The following is a 17875-nucleotide window of genomic DNA, read 5'->3' on the forward strand; positions in this document are numbered from 1 at the left end:
GCAGTCTTGAAACAGGGACTCAACGGGGGGCATGCAGTCATTCTAAGCCACGAAGGTGCGACAGATTCCTTGTGCAGGAAGAAGTCCAAAATGGGGGTGCGGTGCCATTTCCAGTAACTCTGTGGCTGATGTAATAGAAACATAGAAATCATGGCAGAAAAGAACCAAATGGTCCATCCAGTCTGCCCAGTAAGCTTATGGTAGTTTGTGCTGTGCCTGACTTCAGTGCCAGGAAAAATAGTGGAAACTATTCTCAAGATCAAAATTGTAGAGCATATAGAAAGACATGATTTAATGGGACACAGTCAACATGGATTTACCCAAGGGAAGTCTTGCCTAACAAGTCTGCTTCATTTTTTTGAAGGGGTTAATAAACATGTGGATAAAGGTGAACCGGTAGATGTAGTGTATTTGGATTTTCAGAAGGCGTTTGACAAAGTCCCTCATGAGAGGCTTCTACGAAAACTAAAAAGTCATGGGATAGGAGGCGATGTCCTTTCGTGGATTACAAACTGGTTAAAAGACAGGAAACAGAGAGTAGGATTAAATGGTCAATATTCTCAGTGGAAAAGGGTAAACAGTGGAGTGCCTCAGGGATCTGTATTGGGACCGGTGCTTTTCAATATATATATAAATGATCTGGAAAGCAATACGATGAGTGAGGTTATCAAATTTGCGGATGATACAAAATTATTCAGAGTAGTTAAATCACAGGCAGACTGTGATACATTACAGGAGGACCTTGCAAGACTGGAAGATTGGGCATCCAAATGGCAGATGAAATTTAATGTGGACAAGTGCAAGGTGATGCACATAGAGAAAAATAACCCTTGCTGTAGTTACACGATGTTAGGTTCCATGATAGGAGCTACCACCCAGGAAAAAGATCTAGGCATCATAGTGGATAATACTTTAAAATCGTCGGCTAAGTGTGCTGCAGCAGTCAAAAAAGCAAATAGAATGTTAGGAATTATTAGGAAGGGAATGGTTAATAGAACGGAAAATGTCATAATGCCTCTGTATCGCTCCATGGTGAGACCGCACCTTGAATACTGTGTACAATTCTGGTCGCCGCATCTCAAAAAAGATATAGTTGCGATGGAGAAGGTACAGAGAAGGGCGACCAAAATGATAAAGGGGATGGAACAGCTCCCCTATAAGGAAAGGCTGAAGAGGTTAGGGCTGTTCAGCTTGGAGAAGAGACGGCTGAGGGGGGATATGATAGAGGTCTTTAAGATCATGAGAGGTCTTGAACGAGTAGATGTGACTCTGTTATTTACACTTTCGAATAATAGAAGGACTAGGGGGCATTCCATGAAGTTAGCAAGTAACACATTTAAGACTAATCGGAGAAAATTCTTTTTCACTCAACGCACAATAAAGCTCTGGAATTTGTTGCCAGAGGATGTGGTTAGTGCAGTTAGTGTAGCTGGGTTCAAAAAAGGTTTGGATAAGTTCTTGGAGGAGAAGTCCATCAATGGCTATTAATCAATTATACTTAGGGAATAGCCACTGCTATTAATTGCATCAGTAGCATGGGTTCTTCTTAGTGTTTGGGTAATTGCCAGGTTCTTGTGGCCTGGTTTTTGGCCTCTGTTGGAAACAGGATGCCGGGCTTGATAGACCCTTGGTCTGTCCCAGCATGGCAATTTCTTATGTTCTTATGTGTAGGTTACTCCCATGCTTCTCTGTTTCCCAGGCCATAAAAGTCAGGACCCTCCTTAGTTGCTGTTTGAATCCACTTCCCCCTTACCCCTGTAATGTTGTGCTCAGCAAAGCGCACAGCTGGACCTACAGTCGTGGGCACAGTTTTTGCCATAAACTGTGCTTTCGATGCACCAAGGAGTGTTTTTAGTGTTTAGTGCCCTTGTATGGAAATCCCATGCTAATGAGGATGGCTTTGGCTATTATCTCACAGTGCAGAGAGCCACACTGGGTAACCTTCTGTTTCTTAGTGCTGGAGATGTTACTCCTGGGCTGAGGTGGAGTAAAGTTTCTGGCGTTTGTGTCAGTCTCTAGGCAGAAGCTGGAGTTTGGCGCCGGGACCTGCAGTCGAGATTAATGCACACGAAAAATGTTTTCTGCGCCAAAAGCATTTTCATACACACAAATCCTGTCCCTGTCACCTGAGTTACAATGTGCGATCAGCCTGTGCTGAGCATGCATTTTAACTCAGGTTTGTAGGCACGTTTTTAACTCCCGTTGCATTAGTGTACCATTTCCTTACTGCATCAGGAGTTTAATTTTTATATTTTAGCGCCTGCGCTAAGAAACTGCCCTGAATTTCAGCACGCGGCTTTAAAGCAAGACATATTAGGTCGGCCCCTTTGGCTGGCTGGGGGCAGTAACCTGGGATGCTGGGGGGCGGGGATTCAGGCCCGGCTGGCTGAGGACCTGGGACAGGGGGGAGGAGAAGGGGAGAATCCTCACGCCTGGCTGTCCCTGCTGGTGGCTCTTGCAGCTGATTCACCACCAGTGATGGTCACAGTTTCTTTTTTGGCTCACATGGGTTTCAAGCTGTTTGTGCTAATTCAATCTCCCTTCATGTGTATTTTGCCCCAGATGCCCTAGAAGATCTTCAGCTAGGCCGTTACTATTGGGCCCACATTGACTCCTGGCGCACAGGCCACGCAAATGTAAAATCCTAATGCTTACATTCGAGTCCTCGAATGGCCCATGTGCCCATCATTTAAAAGGAAAATTTAAAAAAATGGTAGGAGGCAAGGAGGAATTTGTGCTTGACAAAAAAAAGTACTCCCTTGAGTTACCAAACATCAAAACGTTTTGTAAGAAACAATTACAAAACAAAGGTCATTCTCAGCAGGGATTCCAGTTTTATGGAATTCCCTTCCTCTGAGTTTAAAGGAAGAAAGGGATATTCTGAGGTTCTGTAAGAATCTGAAAACTCGGATCAGACTGTGGTTTTAGCGATTCCAGTCCATATACTGTTAGTAGGAATTTTGCCTTCTCTGTAATTTTGAAGTCCTAATGGAATGATTACATAGCTCAAGATAATGGCAGCTGGTAATTAAGGAGCTATTGATTGTATTATTGTTTTTACATTATTTATTATTTATCTGTGATTGTTTTCATTTTGTTGTAAATTGCTTTGGAAGTTTGATCTGGAAAGTGATTAATAAATAATTTTAAATAAATAAAGCAGGCATGAAACAGACACAGCAGTATTATAATAATTTATTTTAAAACAGTAGAAGAAAAATAAAAGAGATGGTCTCTTTAAAAATGAGGGTTCTTTTTCATTTGCAGGAATATGCAGTAACGTTAAAAACTTTTTCTATGTAAATTGTTTGCAAAGCCAGGTGGGGCTTATGCCAAGAGGCTAGGGCCTCTCTTCAGGACAGCTTTGGTTAACTTGCACCTGGCGAGTGGTAGAAATGAGCTGCGACCTCAGGCGTCCGAGGCTGTGTCCTCCACGCTCCTGCGCCCAAAGTCCATCCAGCCAGCATAGTCCCGGTCGTGCATGGGGTGGACGCCGTTCTCGTGCCAATACCCATCTTTATTAGACAGTTCTAGAAACAGGGAGCGGGAGAGGAAAATAAGAAGCAAAGCTGTGAGAATTTCATCCAACCTACAAGAGAAGCTTGTAATGTTCCTGCCCCTCCTGTCTCGCTCCTGTGCTGGGACAGTGTGAGTGTAGCCTGTACTACTACTGCTCAGTCTCTGCCTCTTCTCTAGTGGTGCAGTGTGTGTATGTGTGTGTGTGTAGCTTGCATTGCTGCTGCCTGTGCTGTACCTGTGGTGTGTGTGTGTGTGTGTAGCTAGCACTGCTGGTGTGTTCGACCTGTTCTGTGATGGGGCTGTGTTCTGTGCATGTGTGTGTGTAGCCTGTACTACTGCTGCTCAGTCTCTGCCTCTTCTCTAGTAGGACAGTGTGTGTGTGTGTGTGTAGCTTGCACTGTTGCTGCCTGTGTTGTACTGGTTCTGTGGTGAGTGTGTGTAGCTTGCATTGCTGCTGCCTGTGTTGTACCTGTTCTGTGCTGGGACAGTGAGTGTGTAGTCTGTACTACTGCTGCTCAGTCTCTGCCTCTTCTCTAGTGGTGCAGTGTGTGTGTGTGTGTAGCTTGCATTGCTGCTGCCTGTGCTGTACTGGTTCTGTGGTGAGTGTCTGTGTGTGTGTGTGCAGCCTGTACTACTGCTGCTCAGGCAGTGTGTGTGTGGTGTGTGTGTGTGTGTGTAGCTTGCACTGTTGCTGCCTGTGTTGTACTGGTTCTGTGGTGAGTGTGTGTAGCTTGCATTGCTGCTGCCTGTGTTGTACCTGTTCTGTGGTGAGTGTGTGTAGGTAGCTTTCACTGCTGCTGCCTCTGTTGTACCTGTACTGTGGTGTGTGTAGCTAGCACTGTTGCTGTGTTGTACCTGTTCTGTGCTGGGACAGTGTGAGTGTAGCCTGTACTACTGCTGCTCAGTCTCTGCCTCTTCTCTAGTGGTGCAGTGTGTGTGTAGCTTGCATTGCTGCTGCCTGTGCTGTACCTGTGGTGTGTGTGTGTGTGTGTAGAGCTAGCACTACTGGTGTGTTCGACCTGTTCTGAGATGGGGCTGTGTTCTGTGCATGTGTGTGTGTAGCCTGTACTACTGCTGCTCAGTCTCTGCCTCTTCTCTAGTGGGACAGTGTGTGTGTGTAGCTTGCATTGCTGCTGCCTGTGTTGTACTTGTTCTGTGATGGGGCTGTGTACATATGTGTGTGTGTGTGTGTGTATGTGTATGTATGTGTAGCCTGTACCACTGCCGCTCAGTCTCTGCCTCTTTTCTAGTGGGACAGTGTGTGTGTGTAGCTTGCACTGCAGCTGCCTGTGCTGTACCTGTTTTCTGGTGAGGGTGTGTGTAGCTTGCACTGCAGCTGTCCGTGCTGTACCTGTTCTCTGGTGGGGTGGTGTTAGGTGTGTGTGTGCAGGGGCTCCTGCAGTACTTGGATAAGGTAATGAATATTTTAGGATACAAACTTTCAAGGCAATGAAAGCACAGTTCTGCAGCTTGCTGCCGGGTTTTCTCTTTCTAGTTAATCAGAGTATTAGTTATCTGACCGTAAGCAGGGACGGTAAGCTAAACCATTTGCCCATCCTATTAGCGTGGCAGTACATGGGAGGGAATCGGCTGCCTACCTGCATAGATCTCTGGCAGGAATCTGGACATGAAGAGCATCTGGTCCTGAGACAGTGAGCCTAGAAGGTCTCGCCGTGCTGGCTCGGATGACAAACTTCTGCTGGCCTGGCTTTGTGCTGAGGCAGTGTCCGGCTTGTGAACCCCTCCCATGGGCCTGGAGAGCCCGGCCCCGGCTAACAGGGCAATCAAGAAGCCGAGCCACACGGTCCTGGTCATGCCTGCAAGGAGAGAGAGCTCCGTTACAAGGTCCGGGCACTAGGAGCAGCCTGGTGGTTCAGTGGCATTGCTGTACCCTGCGGTCCTGTAATGCCAGGACAAAATCCCTGAGTAGCTGCGAGCAAAGGCTCCTGCAACCAGGCTCCAGCCCTGCTTCTCATTGTGCTGGAAGTATAAATGAACAGGTGGGTCACCCCCCGAATTATTAGATTCTGCTACACATTAAGCATAACCACAACACCGATCTTCATCATATGTCACACTCATACATATAAAGCAGGAAGACAGCACTGACAGCTGCAGAGCAGAATCACAGCGTCTGGAAAGAGTGTGTTTGCTTCCAAGCAAGTGTGAACCTAGTTTTAAAACAAATATATACCAGGAAGGGAGCAAACTAAAAGAGGACATATGAGAGCTAACCAACAGCTAAGTCCTTATTTTGACCACTGCAACTTCAAAAAGCAGGAAACTGCAATGAAAGAGGAATTTTTAACTTGCAAAGTGCAAAGATGTTTAAATCTCTCTTCTTCAGCCTGCTGTGAGAAAGGAACTTTTTGTTGGTATCCCCTTAATGTGTTTTAACAAAATACAGTCTATGTTGTGTGCGGGTGCTGTGTCCTCCCGGAGCTGACGCTAGTGACGTCTCTTCCAAGAAAGAACACAGCCCAAGCTTCCTCATCCAGGTTCACAGCACAGTAACCAAAGCTTGCAAATAAAAAGTCAGCAGAGGAGGAAGAAGCGGGCAGCATCCCGATTGCGCACAGCTCTCATTTGTAACTAAGTAACTAACTACATTCAAATGTCTACTTAACACCCCCCCCCCAAAAAAAAGAAAAAAAGAAAAAAAGTGTATATTGATGTGTTGCACTTTCCCCTTTCTTGCCAGCAAATGGAATAATGAGAGTAGAGAATAAAATAGTTGCAAAGGCGAATATTTACATACTTTTCTTATTCCAGAGAAGGAAGAGGTCAGAATTGTAGAAGTAATACAGGAAAGAAAATAAAAATTGTGTATTTCTGGATAGAAAAGATGAGAGTGAGAGCCTCAGCCTGCAACCATCTCAGAGAAACCTCTTACCTGCAGGAGGTCGGGGATGCCAGCCGCTGAGGAAGGAGGGTGCAGGCAGTGTGGGATGGCTCCTAGCTCCTGGGCTTTATAGCCCCTGAGACAGCTTGCCAAGCTCCACCTAGAGAGCCCCTCCCTCTCAAGTCGGAAGAGGGGACCAGCTGAACGCTCACACCAGCTTCCCGCCTGGAGATGCTTTTGGTTGACCTGTCAGGCTGCAGGGGGTTCAGAGGCTGAGACCCAACTCTTTTTCACTTGAACCCCAAAAATGGTTTGAGCCAGATTTTCCAGGGGAGAGAATCTAATAACTAACCCCCCCCCCTCCACCAAACAACCACCACTACTCACATCAACAGCAGGGCAGGCAGAGACTGATGGCAGCCAGATGTACAGAAAAGTGATTTAAAAGGCAGAAAACAAAGTCTGCATCTCCTAGATGTCACAAACGTGAAAGCAGAGGCTCCTGAAGGCTGATGTGCCAGGAACGCATGGGCCAGTGGGAGCCCCAGATTCAGGGAGAGTGAGTGAGTGAAGCAAAAAAAAAAAAAAAAAGTTGGCAATCCCTTCTGCCATTATTTCACTTGTCTCAAATTTATCTAATAGGAGCTGTTTACTGCAGGGTTCACCTGCTAAACAGACATCTGTTTATAAATCTGTGCATCAGTAATTTTATATGCAAGTATACATGTGTCTACAAATAGCAAGACGCGTGCTCACATACACACACACGCAGAACACACACACTCTCACAAACACACACACACACTCAGAACACACACACATACACACTCAGACACACATACACACACACACACACACACACACACACACAGTTCTTTCTAGTTTATAAGTATAGGTGTGTGGCTTGAGCTGGATGAGTGTGTGTAATGCAGAGATGGATCTTTACATGTATTGGTAAATGCAAACTATTAGACCTTCTATAAATGCGTTCTATAAGAGTAGTGGGCATGCAGAGCTAGTTACAGATGTGCCTCTATCAGATTTAGAGAGCAATGTTCAGCAATCCTGTAAGTTGATTTTAAAAGTGAGACTCCCTATTTCTCCTTTCCTTTATTCTTAATTTTTAGGGACCTTCGTTTTCAATTTGTATTTTATTTTTCCTGGCAATTTAAATCTTATAACAAAAAAAGTGGATAAAAAACTTTAAAACAAACAGGAGAAAAATAGATAAAGTAATTTTTCCACTGATAAAAAAAATTATTTTCTATGGGTTTTTTTTTTTTTTAAAAAAAGGTTCCCAGAGTTCTCTCTGTAAAGAAATATTTCCTAAGATTACTCCCGAGTCCACCAGCCCTGGATTTGTCAATAGGCAGCCATTATGTCTGTGCCTAGGGTGCCAAACATTTAGGGGCAGCAGGATGGCTGAGAGTTGCTGCTTCCCGGCTCTGCTGAATCTGTCAGCAGATAACAGCCCCCTGCTACCTGTAACAGAGCCTTACAAAAGGTGGGAGGTAAAAGCACCAAGAGTGCCCGGGGGCAGAAAAATCCAAAATTTGTCCATGGAGTCTGCCCCTTTCTTCCTCATTCCCCTAAATCCTCAATCTAGAGCTTCTTTTCCACTGAAAGAGGCTCACCTCCCATGCACGGAAACCTTTGAGATATTTGAATGTCTCTATCAGATCTCCCCTATCTCGCCTTTCCTCTAGGCAGGGCCGGTCCAAGGCTATTAGGCGAACCTTTTGCTTTGCGCCCCCTCCCCCGGTCTAATCCCCGGCCCTGACCTCATTCACTCAGTCAGGCCCCCCCCCCTCTTACACAAACACACAGGTTCCATCTTTCATTCACACATGCACCCTCCCTCTCTCTTACTAACACTATTGCTCTCTCATACGTACACAATCCCTCTCACTCTCTCTCTCTCTCACACACACACACACACACACACACACACAAACAAGGGGCCGCTCGTGGTGCACCAAGACAGACTCTGCATTTCTCGGTCGTGAGCAGGATGGGTGCTGTTCGCGGCCTGCGAGTCTCTTCTCTTCTTGGCTGTGAGTGGGATGGGCTCCATTGCGGCCCCACATGGTTGCTCTTTGCCGCCCCCTAATGGCTGGTGCTTTAGGTGACTGCCTAGTTCGCCTATTGGGAGGCACTGGCCCTGCCTCTAGGATCTTTAAGTCTATCCCCTATGCTTTAGAAGGAAGACCACTGACCATTTTAGCAGCCTCCCTCTGGACCCACTCCATCCTGTTTCTATCCTTTTGAAGGTGGGGTCTCCAGAATTGTACACAATATTCCAAGTGAGGTCTCACCAGGGACCTATACAGGGGCAATATCACCTCCCATTTTCTGCTGACCATTCCTCTCCCTGTGCACCCAAACATCTTTCTGGCTTTTACCATTGCCTTCTCCACTTGTTTGACCACCTTAAGGTCATCAGATACAATCCTCCTCCACCCCAATCCCACTCTTCTATCATGCTTCAAAGTATTTCACCTTCTATACAGACCCTAGATCTTCCTCAAACTTCAATAGATCCCTCCTCATGTTTTCCACACTTTCCTTGCTGACTATTCTGTTGCAGATTTTTGTATCATCGGCAAAAAAGCAACCCCGACAATCCTTCCGATATATGTCACTCACGAAAATGTTGAAAAGAACCAGTGCAAGGACTAATTCGCTCTTCAGCTGTCTGTGCTGTATTCCTGCTGTGTGTGCATCAGTGTGACACCTGCATGAGGTTCTGATGAAGATCTGCTCTTCAGCTGTCTGTGCTGTATTCCTGCTGTGTGTGCATCAGTGTGACACCTGCATGAGGTTCTGATGAAGATCTGCTCTTCAGCTGTCTGTGCTGTATTCCTGCTGTGTGTGCATCAGTGTGACACCTGCATGAGGTTCTGATGAAGATCTGCTCTTCAGCTGTCTGTGCTGTATTCCTGCTGTGTGTGCATCAGTGTGACACCTGCATGAGGTTCTGATGAAAATCTGCTCTTCAGCTGTCTGTGCTGTATTCCTGCTGTGTGTGCATCAGTGTGACACCTGCATGGGGTTCTGATGAAAATCTGCTCTTCAGCTGTCTGTGCTGTATTCCTGCTGTATGTGTATAGGTGTGACACCTGCATGGGGTTTTGATGAAAATCTGCTCTTCAGCTGTCTGTGCTGTATTCCTGCTGTATGTGCATCAGTGTGACATCTGCATGGGGTTCTGATGAAAATCTGCTCTTCAGCTGTCTGTGCTGTATTCCTGCTGTATGTGCATCAGTGTGACACCTGCATGGGGTTTTGATGAAAATCTGCTCTTCAGCTGTCTGTGCTGTATTCCTGCTGTGTGTGCATCAGTGTGACATCTGCATGGGGTTCTGATGAAAATCTGCTCTTCAGCTGTCTGTGCTGTATTCCTGCTGTATGTGCATAGGTGTGACACCTGCATGGGGTTCTGATGAAAATCTGCTCTTCAGCTGTCTGTGCTGTATTCCTGCTGTGTGTGCATCAGTGTGACACCTGCATGGGGTTCTGATGAAAATCTGCTCTTCAGCTGTCTGTGCTGTATTCCTGCTGTATGTGCATAGGTGTGACACCTGCATGGGGTTTTGATGAAAATCTGCTCTTCAGCTGTCTGTGCTGTATTCCTGCTGTATGTGCATCAGTGTGACATCTGCATGGGGTTCTGATGAAAATCTGCTCTTCAGCTGTCTGTGCTGTATTCCTGCTGTATGTGCATCAGTGTGACACCTGCATGGGGTTTTGATGAAAATGTGCTCTTCAGCTGTCTGTGCTGTATTCCTGCTGTGTGTGCATCAGTGTGACATCTGCATGGGGTTCTGATGAAAATCTGCTCTTCAGCTGTCTGTGCTGTATTCCTGCTGTATGTGCATAGGTGTGACACCTGCATGGGGTTTTGATGAAAATCTGCTCTTCAGCTGTCTGTGCTGTATTCCTGCTGTATGTGCATAGGTGTGACGCCTGCATGAGGTTTTGATGAAAATCTGCTCTTCAGCTGTCTGTGCTGTATTCCTGCTGTATGTGCATCAGTGTGACGCCTGCATGGGGCTCTGATGAAGATCTGCTCTTAAGCTGTTTGTGCTGTATTCCAGCTTTATGTGCATCAGTGTGACGCCTGCATGGGGCTCTGATGAAAATCATCCCACATAGACAAACGGCAAATTTAAGAAGATTTCCTCCCTCCCTCCTTGTAAGAATATTGAATAGATATTAAAATATTGAATAGACAGGCCAAGGTTTCGACTCCAAAAGTAACCGCCATAGGGGCCCAACAGCCACAATGAATATGATTGAGATAAATTTGCATGTGCTGGAGCTCCAACGTATGCAGATTTATCTTGTGCATATTTGGGATCTATTTCCTGTTTGGGATCCTGCTGCCAGGTACTTGTGACCTAGATTGGCCACTGTTGGAAACAGGAGGCTGGGCTTGATGGATCCTCGTTCTGACCCAGCTTGGACATTTTTATGTTCTTATTGCGAATATCCTGAAACCCCGTCTGACTATGGGATCCCCGGGGCAGGTCTGGGAAGCCTTGCCCTAGAACCTTCCAGTGGATGAAGCACCCTTGTTGATAAGTACTAGAGTAACAATAAACCTACAACCCAGCACTCCGGATAAAGCTATGACGTGGGTTTTCAGTGCTTTACACATGATTGACCAAGATGTACTCACCCAGCTACCAATCCATCCATCCAGTGGAAGGCTCTTCCTTCCTTCCTGCCAAAAATCAGAAACAAACAAGCCGGAAAGCTGTGTTTAATTTCTCTTTGACCTTTTTAAATGACAATCTTTTATAGCAGTCGTAGAAGGGGCCTCTGTGAATCAATCATGAAATAGACATTAAGGTGCATCTGAAGTGCGAGGCTCACAGAAGCTTTCCCGTAGGCCTCACGTCAGCTCCCGGCAGGCTGATGCCTTCAGACAGGGAGGTCCTGCAATGGCAGCGCGGCTCCTCGTTTTCACACTTTACAAGGTCTCCACAATATCTTCCACACTCTCTCTTCCCGTCCTCTTTTCTACCCTCTGAGGACTTATAGAATTAGGCTGGAGATTTTGTGTGGAGGAAGGGCAACAAAACCCAGCATCCAGCGGCAGGGCAGTGTGATCTCTCTGTCCATGTCGCGCCCTCTGCCTGGCCCTGCCTTTCTCAGTCTATCCCCCCCCCCCCCCCTCAGCTTGTCCGTCTCTCTGCCCCTGTCTCCAGGGCCGCTGGGAGGGTATTAGGTGCCCTAGGCGAACCTTATGCCTTGTGCGCCCCCCCCCTGCCCCCTGGTCTCAGCCCTGACTCTTACATCATTTGCGCCCGCTGAGCGTGTGCTTCTCTGGGCTGTGCGCCACTCGCAGTCCTCCCGATCTCTGCTCCTCTTTGCCACAAGCAGGATAGGCTCTGTTCACGGCCCCACACGGCTGCTCTTTGGTGCCCCCCCCCCCCCCCAATGGTTGGCGCCATAGGCAACCGCCTAGTTCACCTAATATGTGGCACCGCACCTGCCTGTCTAACCTCTGCCCCAGTCTCGCTCTGTTACGTCTCTTTTCCGACTGGCATTTGCTCAGAGGCTCATGGAAACATCCTATATAATATATAGGAGACTCAGAAGAGGACATCATTAAAGGGATGGAGGAATATGTCTGTAAGAGCATTAGATGCTATACTTGTGATATCACAAACATCCTCAAATCTGCAGGTTCTCTGCCCCAGCCTTTGCTCTGTAATGTCAAAGAGATTGCAGCTTTAATTAAAAAGCCAGAGTACACTTATACAAAAGAGAACATTTTCTGCTTTGGTTGACTAAGGCCAAGCCCAAGCCTCATCCTGAATGCTAAGGATATGTGGGCCCTGGTTGCAGGTTGTTATTGTCCCTGGACATACCAGGCTTAATGAGAATCTGCTTCTCACAGAAGAGCTGAGAATGGTGCTGGTGCTGGGACCCTGAACCAATCACACGGGACACAGCTGGGATCCAGATATGCAGTTTCATACAAAGCCACCGGATTCACTTACAGTCTGAAAATTTGCCCTGAATAGTAAATGATAAAGCATCATCGATTTGTGATGTTTGCAGCAAGTTACCAACTGTCAGCAGATTAGGATTCAAAAAAATGCCATGTCCATCAAATAATTTCATGTCAGGAAAATTTTGATGAGCTATGTGGCCTGTGTGCCCGGGAATGCTGCCTCTGCTATTCCAGTACTGAGACCCCCACATACAGCCCTGCCAATGCACCTCACTCCTGCCCTGCTGCACCCCTGCTATTCCAGTATTGAGACCCTCACACACAGCTCTGCCAATGCACCTCACTCCTGCCCTGCTACACTCCCTGCTATTCCAGTACTGAGACCCTCACTCACAGCTCTGCCAATGCACCTCACTCCTGCCCTGCTGCACCCCTGCTATTCCAGTACTGAGACCCTCACCTACAGCTCTGCCAATGCACCTCACTCCTGCCCTGCTGCACCCCCTGCTATTCCAATTCTGAGACCCCCACACACAGCCCTGCCAATGCACCTCACTCCTGCCCTGCTACACTCCCTGCTATTCCAGTACTGAGACCCTCACTCACAGCTCTGCCAATGCACCTCACTCCTGCCCTGCTGCACCCCTGCTATTCCAGTACTGAGACCCTCACCTACAGCTCTGCCAATGCACCTCACTCCTGCCCTGCTGCACCCCCTGCTATTCCAATTCTGAGACCCCCCACACACAGCCCTGCCAATGCACCTCACTCCTGCCCTGCTACACTCCCTGCTATTCCAGTACTGAGACCCTCACTCACAGCTCTGCCAATGCACCTCACTCCTGCCCTGCTGCACCCCTGCTATTCCAGTACTGAGACCCCCACACACAGCTCTGCCAATGCACCTCACTCCTGTCCTGCTACACTCCCTGCTATTCCAGTACTGAGACCCTCACACACAGCTCTTCCAATGCACCTCACTCCTGCCCTGCAGCACCCCTGCTATTCCAGTACTGAGACCCTCACACACAGCTCTGTCAATGCACCTCAGTCCTGCCCTGCTGCATCCTCTGCTATGCTAGCACTGAGACCTACATGATGGATATGTGACAACACCATCAAAACCCACTGCCCCAGATCAGCATTACGTGCAACCCTTCTTGCTGAAGACTTCTCTTCAGCTTCCTGCAGGATGTGGACACGGCACCTTAGCAGGGCAGAATGTGGGGGTGGAGGTGAGGAGAGATTTTAAAAGAAAGGTTTGCTCACTGGGGTGAGCCTTTGTCCTTGAGGTGCCTCCCTCTAACCCTCCTTTGCGCCAGGTTCCTGTACCTATGTCCATGGACATAAGATATTGGACAGCAGCGTTTTGATTCCTTGTTAATTGTAGGACAAATTAGAAGGGCGCTGGCAGGCCCAGGAGAATGGTTACCTAACTCAGTGCTTGTGGACAGGCAACCATTCCCAGAGCAGGCTCCAGCTGACTTTAATCCTTCGTACAGATGCCCTGCTCGTTCCACCTCACTCTCGCAGGAGTCTCCCATTCCCATGATGAGCTTTAAATTGGAATTGCCTTCATATAATTTGGACAAAAAAAATGGCTCTGAGGAAGCCAGATAGTCTGGTGTATGGCCCCGCCCCTGAGGATCTGAATTGGTCAGGGGGGGGGATTCAAAAGGAATGCTGGGGCATGTGGAAGGTGTTCCTGGCCTTTAGATATCAGGGGATCCTGGAGGACGGACCATGAGTTCTTCTCCCTGTGCATATTAATGGTGTGTAAGCTGGAAGCTCTCTGTTATGTCTGTAAGTAGAAGTTGAGGGAAACGCACCTGGACCCTGAGTGTTCCCTGATTTATTTGTACGTGCAGCGCATCGTAAGTCAGGGAATGTTACTGCCTTCTCTAATTAAGGCACCAGTCCCTGCATGATTTGTACTGCGGGGACTTCCAACCTGAGAGAGGCCCATCCAGTCTCTGCCCACTCTCATTCGTGGTACAAAACCTACAGCATCCTTCCCTACCCAGGATCTTTCCATAGTTGCCTTGCGAGTCCCAACCACACATGGGATGGTGCCAGGCCCTAAGCCTGCCATCACTGGATCCAGTTGGCCCAGAATGGCCAGTGGGCCACCGTTCTTCACACTGTTTCCCACCTGCCATTATTGACCCACTTGCTTTTATGTTTTTTTTTTTACAAATGGTAGGATAATGAAACCAATAAGTCAAAGCAAATCCCAGCTTGTGCCAGCAAAGCTATTGAAGGCTGCTTCAGTATAAGTACCAGAAAAGTGAGGTACCAGTTACATTTACAGCCTGTCCTAGATTTAAAAGAGCAGACTTTGAAAAGGAAAAACCGTCAGACTGTTCTTTTAACAAGAAATGAACCTGGTTTTGGTTGTGCTGCCAGACTGGCAAAGGGGATTTGTGCAGAAAGGAAGTGGCATCACTGCGAGAAGACCATGGAAAACCCAGTTCCTGGAGGGAGATTTCAGTCCAGTCCTGGTCTTTAAACTTCCCTCCTAGTGCATGATGGGTTGTGTAGTTCCTGCTTTTTTTGTTTGTTTGTTTAGCTGCTTAGCATCAGCACTACAGGTATCAGAATGCAATAGGAAGATAGGGTGGGTGTCAAAAAGGCAGGACCGGCCTGAGATCTCCCTCCAGCAACCAGGCCAGGTGGCAGCTCTGCTGGTAGAGGGGGTTCTAGGGGCAGTATCTGATCCACCCTCCCAACTTCTCCTGGCCTTGATCACCACAGCCTGAGAGGCAAATAAACAGGAGAAGTGGCTCAGGGGAAGCAGTAGAGCATCTTTGCATGCTAGGCATCTCAGCTTTTACAATTACAGACCCAAAGATGAAGCGATGAAAGTGCTTCCTTTCCCCGGGAGATGAAAGCAAATTCAAGCACCATGCGATATTGCCTGGGCTCCCAAGTGTTGTTAAATATACAAGAATGCAGAATTTCCGAGGGGGTTAAGCGACCTTTTTGTTTGCCCCTGCTAAGACCTGCTATTGTTTGCCTTCAAAGGGCCTTGCTTCCCCCCCCCCCCCCCCCCTTATCAGAAACCAATTATAATCTTCATTAGCAATCAGAGGAGGCAAACAAGGGGCCCTCTCTCATTCTAATTATAAAACTAGTGCGGGCAGGGGCACTTAATTCCGCTTTGGGACTGACGCAAACCTTGGGCATGCTCCCCACCCCAGGAGAAAATAAAGCAGAGACATCCGGCAGGCTGAAGAAAATAAGGTCCTTGAGCGCAGAGAAGGGCCCGGGGGAGGGGGGGGGGATTAATGCAGGGCCAGGCCAGCAATGGGTTTGTTATCCCAGGCCCTAATTTGATGTGGATTCTGAGGAGAGCTGGGAGGGCACATTTTGAAGGAGACTGCATGGGAGACAGAGGGAGTATGTATGGAAACTCCTAACACTGGCAATCAGCTTCAATTTCAGCAGGGAGCTTTACATATGAACATTGATCTAAATAAATAAACAGACCAAGGTGCACGAAGCCCAGCATCTCCGACAGTGTTCAGTGCAGGTTGCAAGAACCCGGCAAGTCCCATAAAGCAGATCTAATCCCTGTTACTCCAGGGATAGAATTGGCTTTCCCAAGTCTCCCTGCCTAATAATGTGTTAAGGACTCTTCCTCCAGGAACCTGTCCAAACCTCCTTTATACCCCGCTCTCCTCCTTGCCTTGACCACGTCCTCTGGCAGCAGATGCCACAGCTTGACAGTACCAATGCCGACGCATCCCCGCCCCCTCCCAGAGGTGACTCCATACAACAAAATGGCGCTGTCCTGAGGGGCTGCTGGCATCATTTTGAAATAGACACCTGCAGGACCGGTGCAAGGCTGTTAGACACCCTAGTCTAATCTTAGAATATAAGAGCATGCCATGCTGGGTCAGACCAAGGGTCCAGCAAGCCCAGCATCCTGTTTCCAACAGTGACCAATCCAGGCCATAAGAACCTGGCAAGTACCCAAAATTAAATAACTCTCAAGTTACTATTGCTTAATAATTAATAGCAGTTTATGGATTTTTCCTTTATGAGCTTATCCAAACCTTTTTAAAACCCAGCTACGCTAACTGCTGTAACCACATCCTCTGGCAATGAATTCCAGAACTTAACTATGCGCCGAGTGAAAAAGAATTTATATGAGAGAGTAAATAACTGATTTACATTAACTTGTTCAAGTCATTTCATAATTTTGCAGACCTCTACATATTCCCCCCTCAGACGTCTCTTCTACAAACTGATCAGCCCTAACTTATTTAGCCTTTCCTCATAGGGGAGCCGTTCCACGCCCCTTATAATTTTAGTTCCCTTCTCTGCACTTTTTCCAGTGCAGCTCTATCCTTTTTAAGATGCGGTGACCAGAACTGTACACAGTATTCAAGGTGCGGTCTCACCATGTAGATACAGAGGCATTATGACATCCATCATTTTATTAACCATTCCCTTCTTAATAATTCCTAACATTCTGTTTGCTTTTTTGACTGCCGCAGCACACTGAGCTGACGATTTTAAAGTATTATCCACTATGACACCTAGATCTCTTTCCTGGGTTGTAACTCCTAAGATAGAATTTAACATTGTGTAACTACAGCATGGGTTATTTTTCCCTATATGTGTCACTTTGCACTTGTCCACATTAAATTTCATCTGCCATTTGGATGACCAATCTTCCAGTCTCGCAATCTTCCTCCTGCAATTTATCACAATCCGCTTGAGATTTAACTACTCCTCATAATTTTGTGTCATCCACAAATTTGATCTCCTCACTAGTCATACCCCTTTTCAGATCATTTATAAATATATTAAAAAGCACCGGTCCAAGGACAGATCCCTGAGGCTCTCCACTGTTTACATTTTTCCACTGTGAAAACTGACCCTTTAATCCTACTCTCTGCAATCCACAAAAGGACATCGCCTTCTATCCCATGACTTTTTAGTTTCCTTAGAAGCCTCTTATGAGGAACTTTGTCGAACGCCTTCTGGCAATCCAAATACACTACATCTATCGATTCACTTTTGTCCACATGTATGTTTACCCCTTCAAAAAAAAAAGTAGCTTTGTGAGTCAAGACTTCCCTTGGGTAAATCCATGCTGACTGTGTCCCATTAAACCAAGTCTATCTAAATGTTTTGTAATTTTATTCTTTATAACAGTTTCCATGATTTTTCCCAGCACTGAACTCAGGCTCACCAACTTATAATATCCCAGATCACCCCTGGAGCTCTTTTTCAATATCGGGGTTGCTTCAGTCATCTTCCAGTCTTCAGGTACAATGAATGATTTGAATGATAGGTTACAAATTAACTGAAATAGGTCTGAAATTTCTTTTTTTTTGTTTTGTCATTTTTATTGAGATTTTTTTTTATCATATAAAACAATGTAGAACCATAGAAGCAACAATTCAGGGCATAAACATGTATACAGGAAGTGACTAATTACCTAGCTCTTCGTAACTGTTCATAACTAACTCATAACTAATCCAAACTAATCCCACCCTCTCACCCCCCTTTGTGTAACACTAAGTGCGGAGCTGGTT

At 46.8% G+C, this 17875-nt stretch overlaps 1 protein-coding gene across 1 annotated transcript; it reads right to left on the bottom strand.

Moving 5' to 3' along the window:
• Positions 1-3213: 3213 nt before the first annotated feature.
• LOC115073700 (gastrin/cholecystokinin-like peptide) lies at positions 3214-11113 on the bottom strand. The gene is made up of 3 exons (XM_029572332.1): positions 11043-11113; positions 5118-5336; positions 3214-3530 (listed from the first exon to the last, which is right to left on the bottom strand). Exons 2-3 carry the CDS (start codon positions 5332-5334, stop codon positions 3409-3411), a joined length of 339 nt encoding a protein of 112 aa, XP_029428192.1. The 5' UTR covers positions 5335-5336; positions 11043-11113; the 3' UTR covers positions 3214-3408.
• Positions 11114-17875: the final 6762 nt, after the last annotated feature.

The sequence above is a fragment of the Rhinatrema bivittatum genome, chromosome 12, assembly GCF_901001135.1.
Source record: "Rhinatrema bivittatum chromosome 12, aRhiBiv1.1, whole genome shotgun sequence".
Lineage (NCBI taxonomy): Eukaryota > Metazoa > Chordata > Amphibia > Gymnophiona > Rhinatrematidae > Rhinatrema > Rhinatrema bivittatum.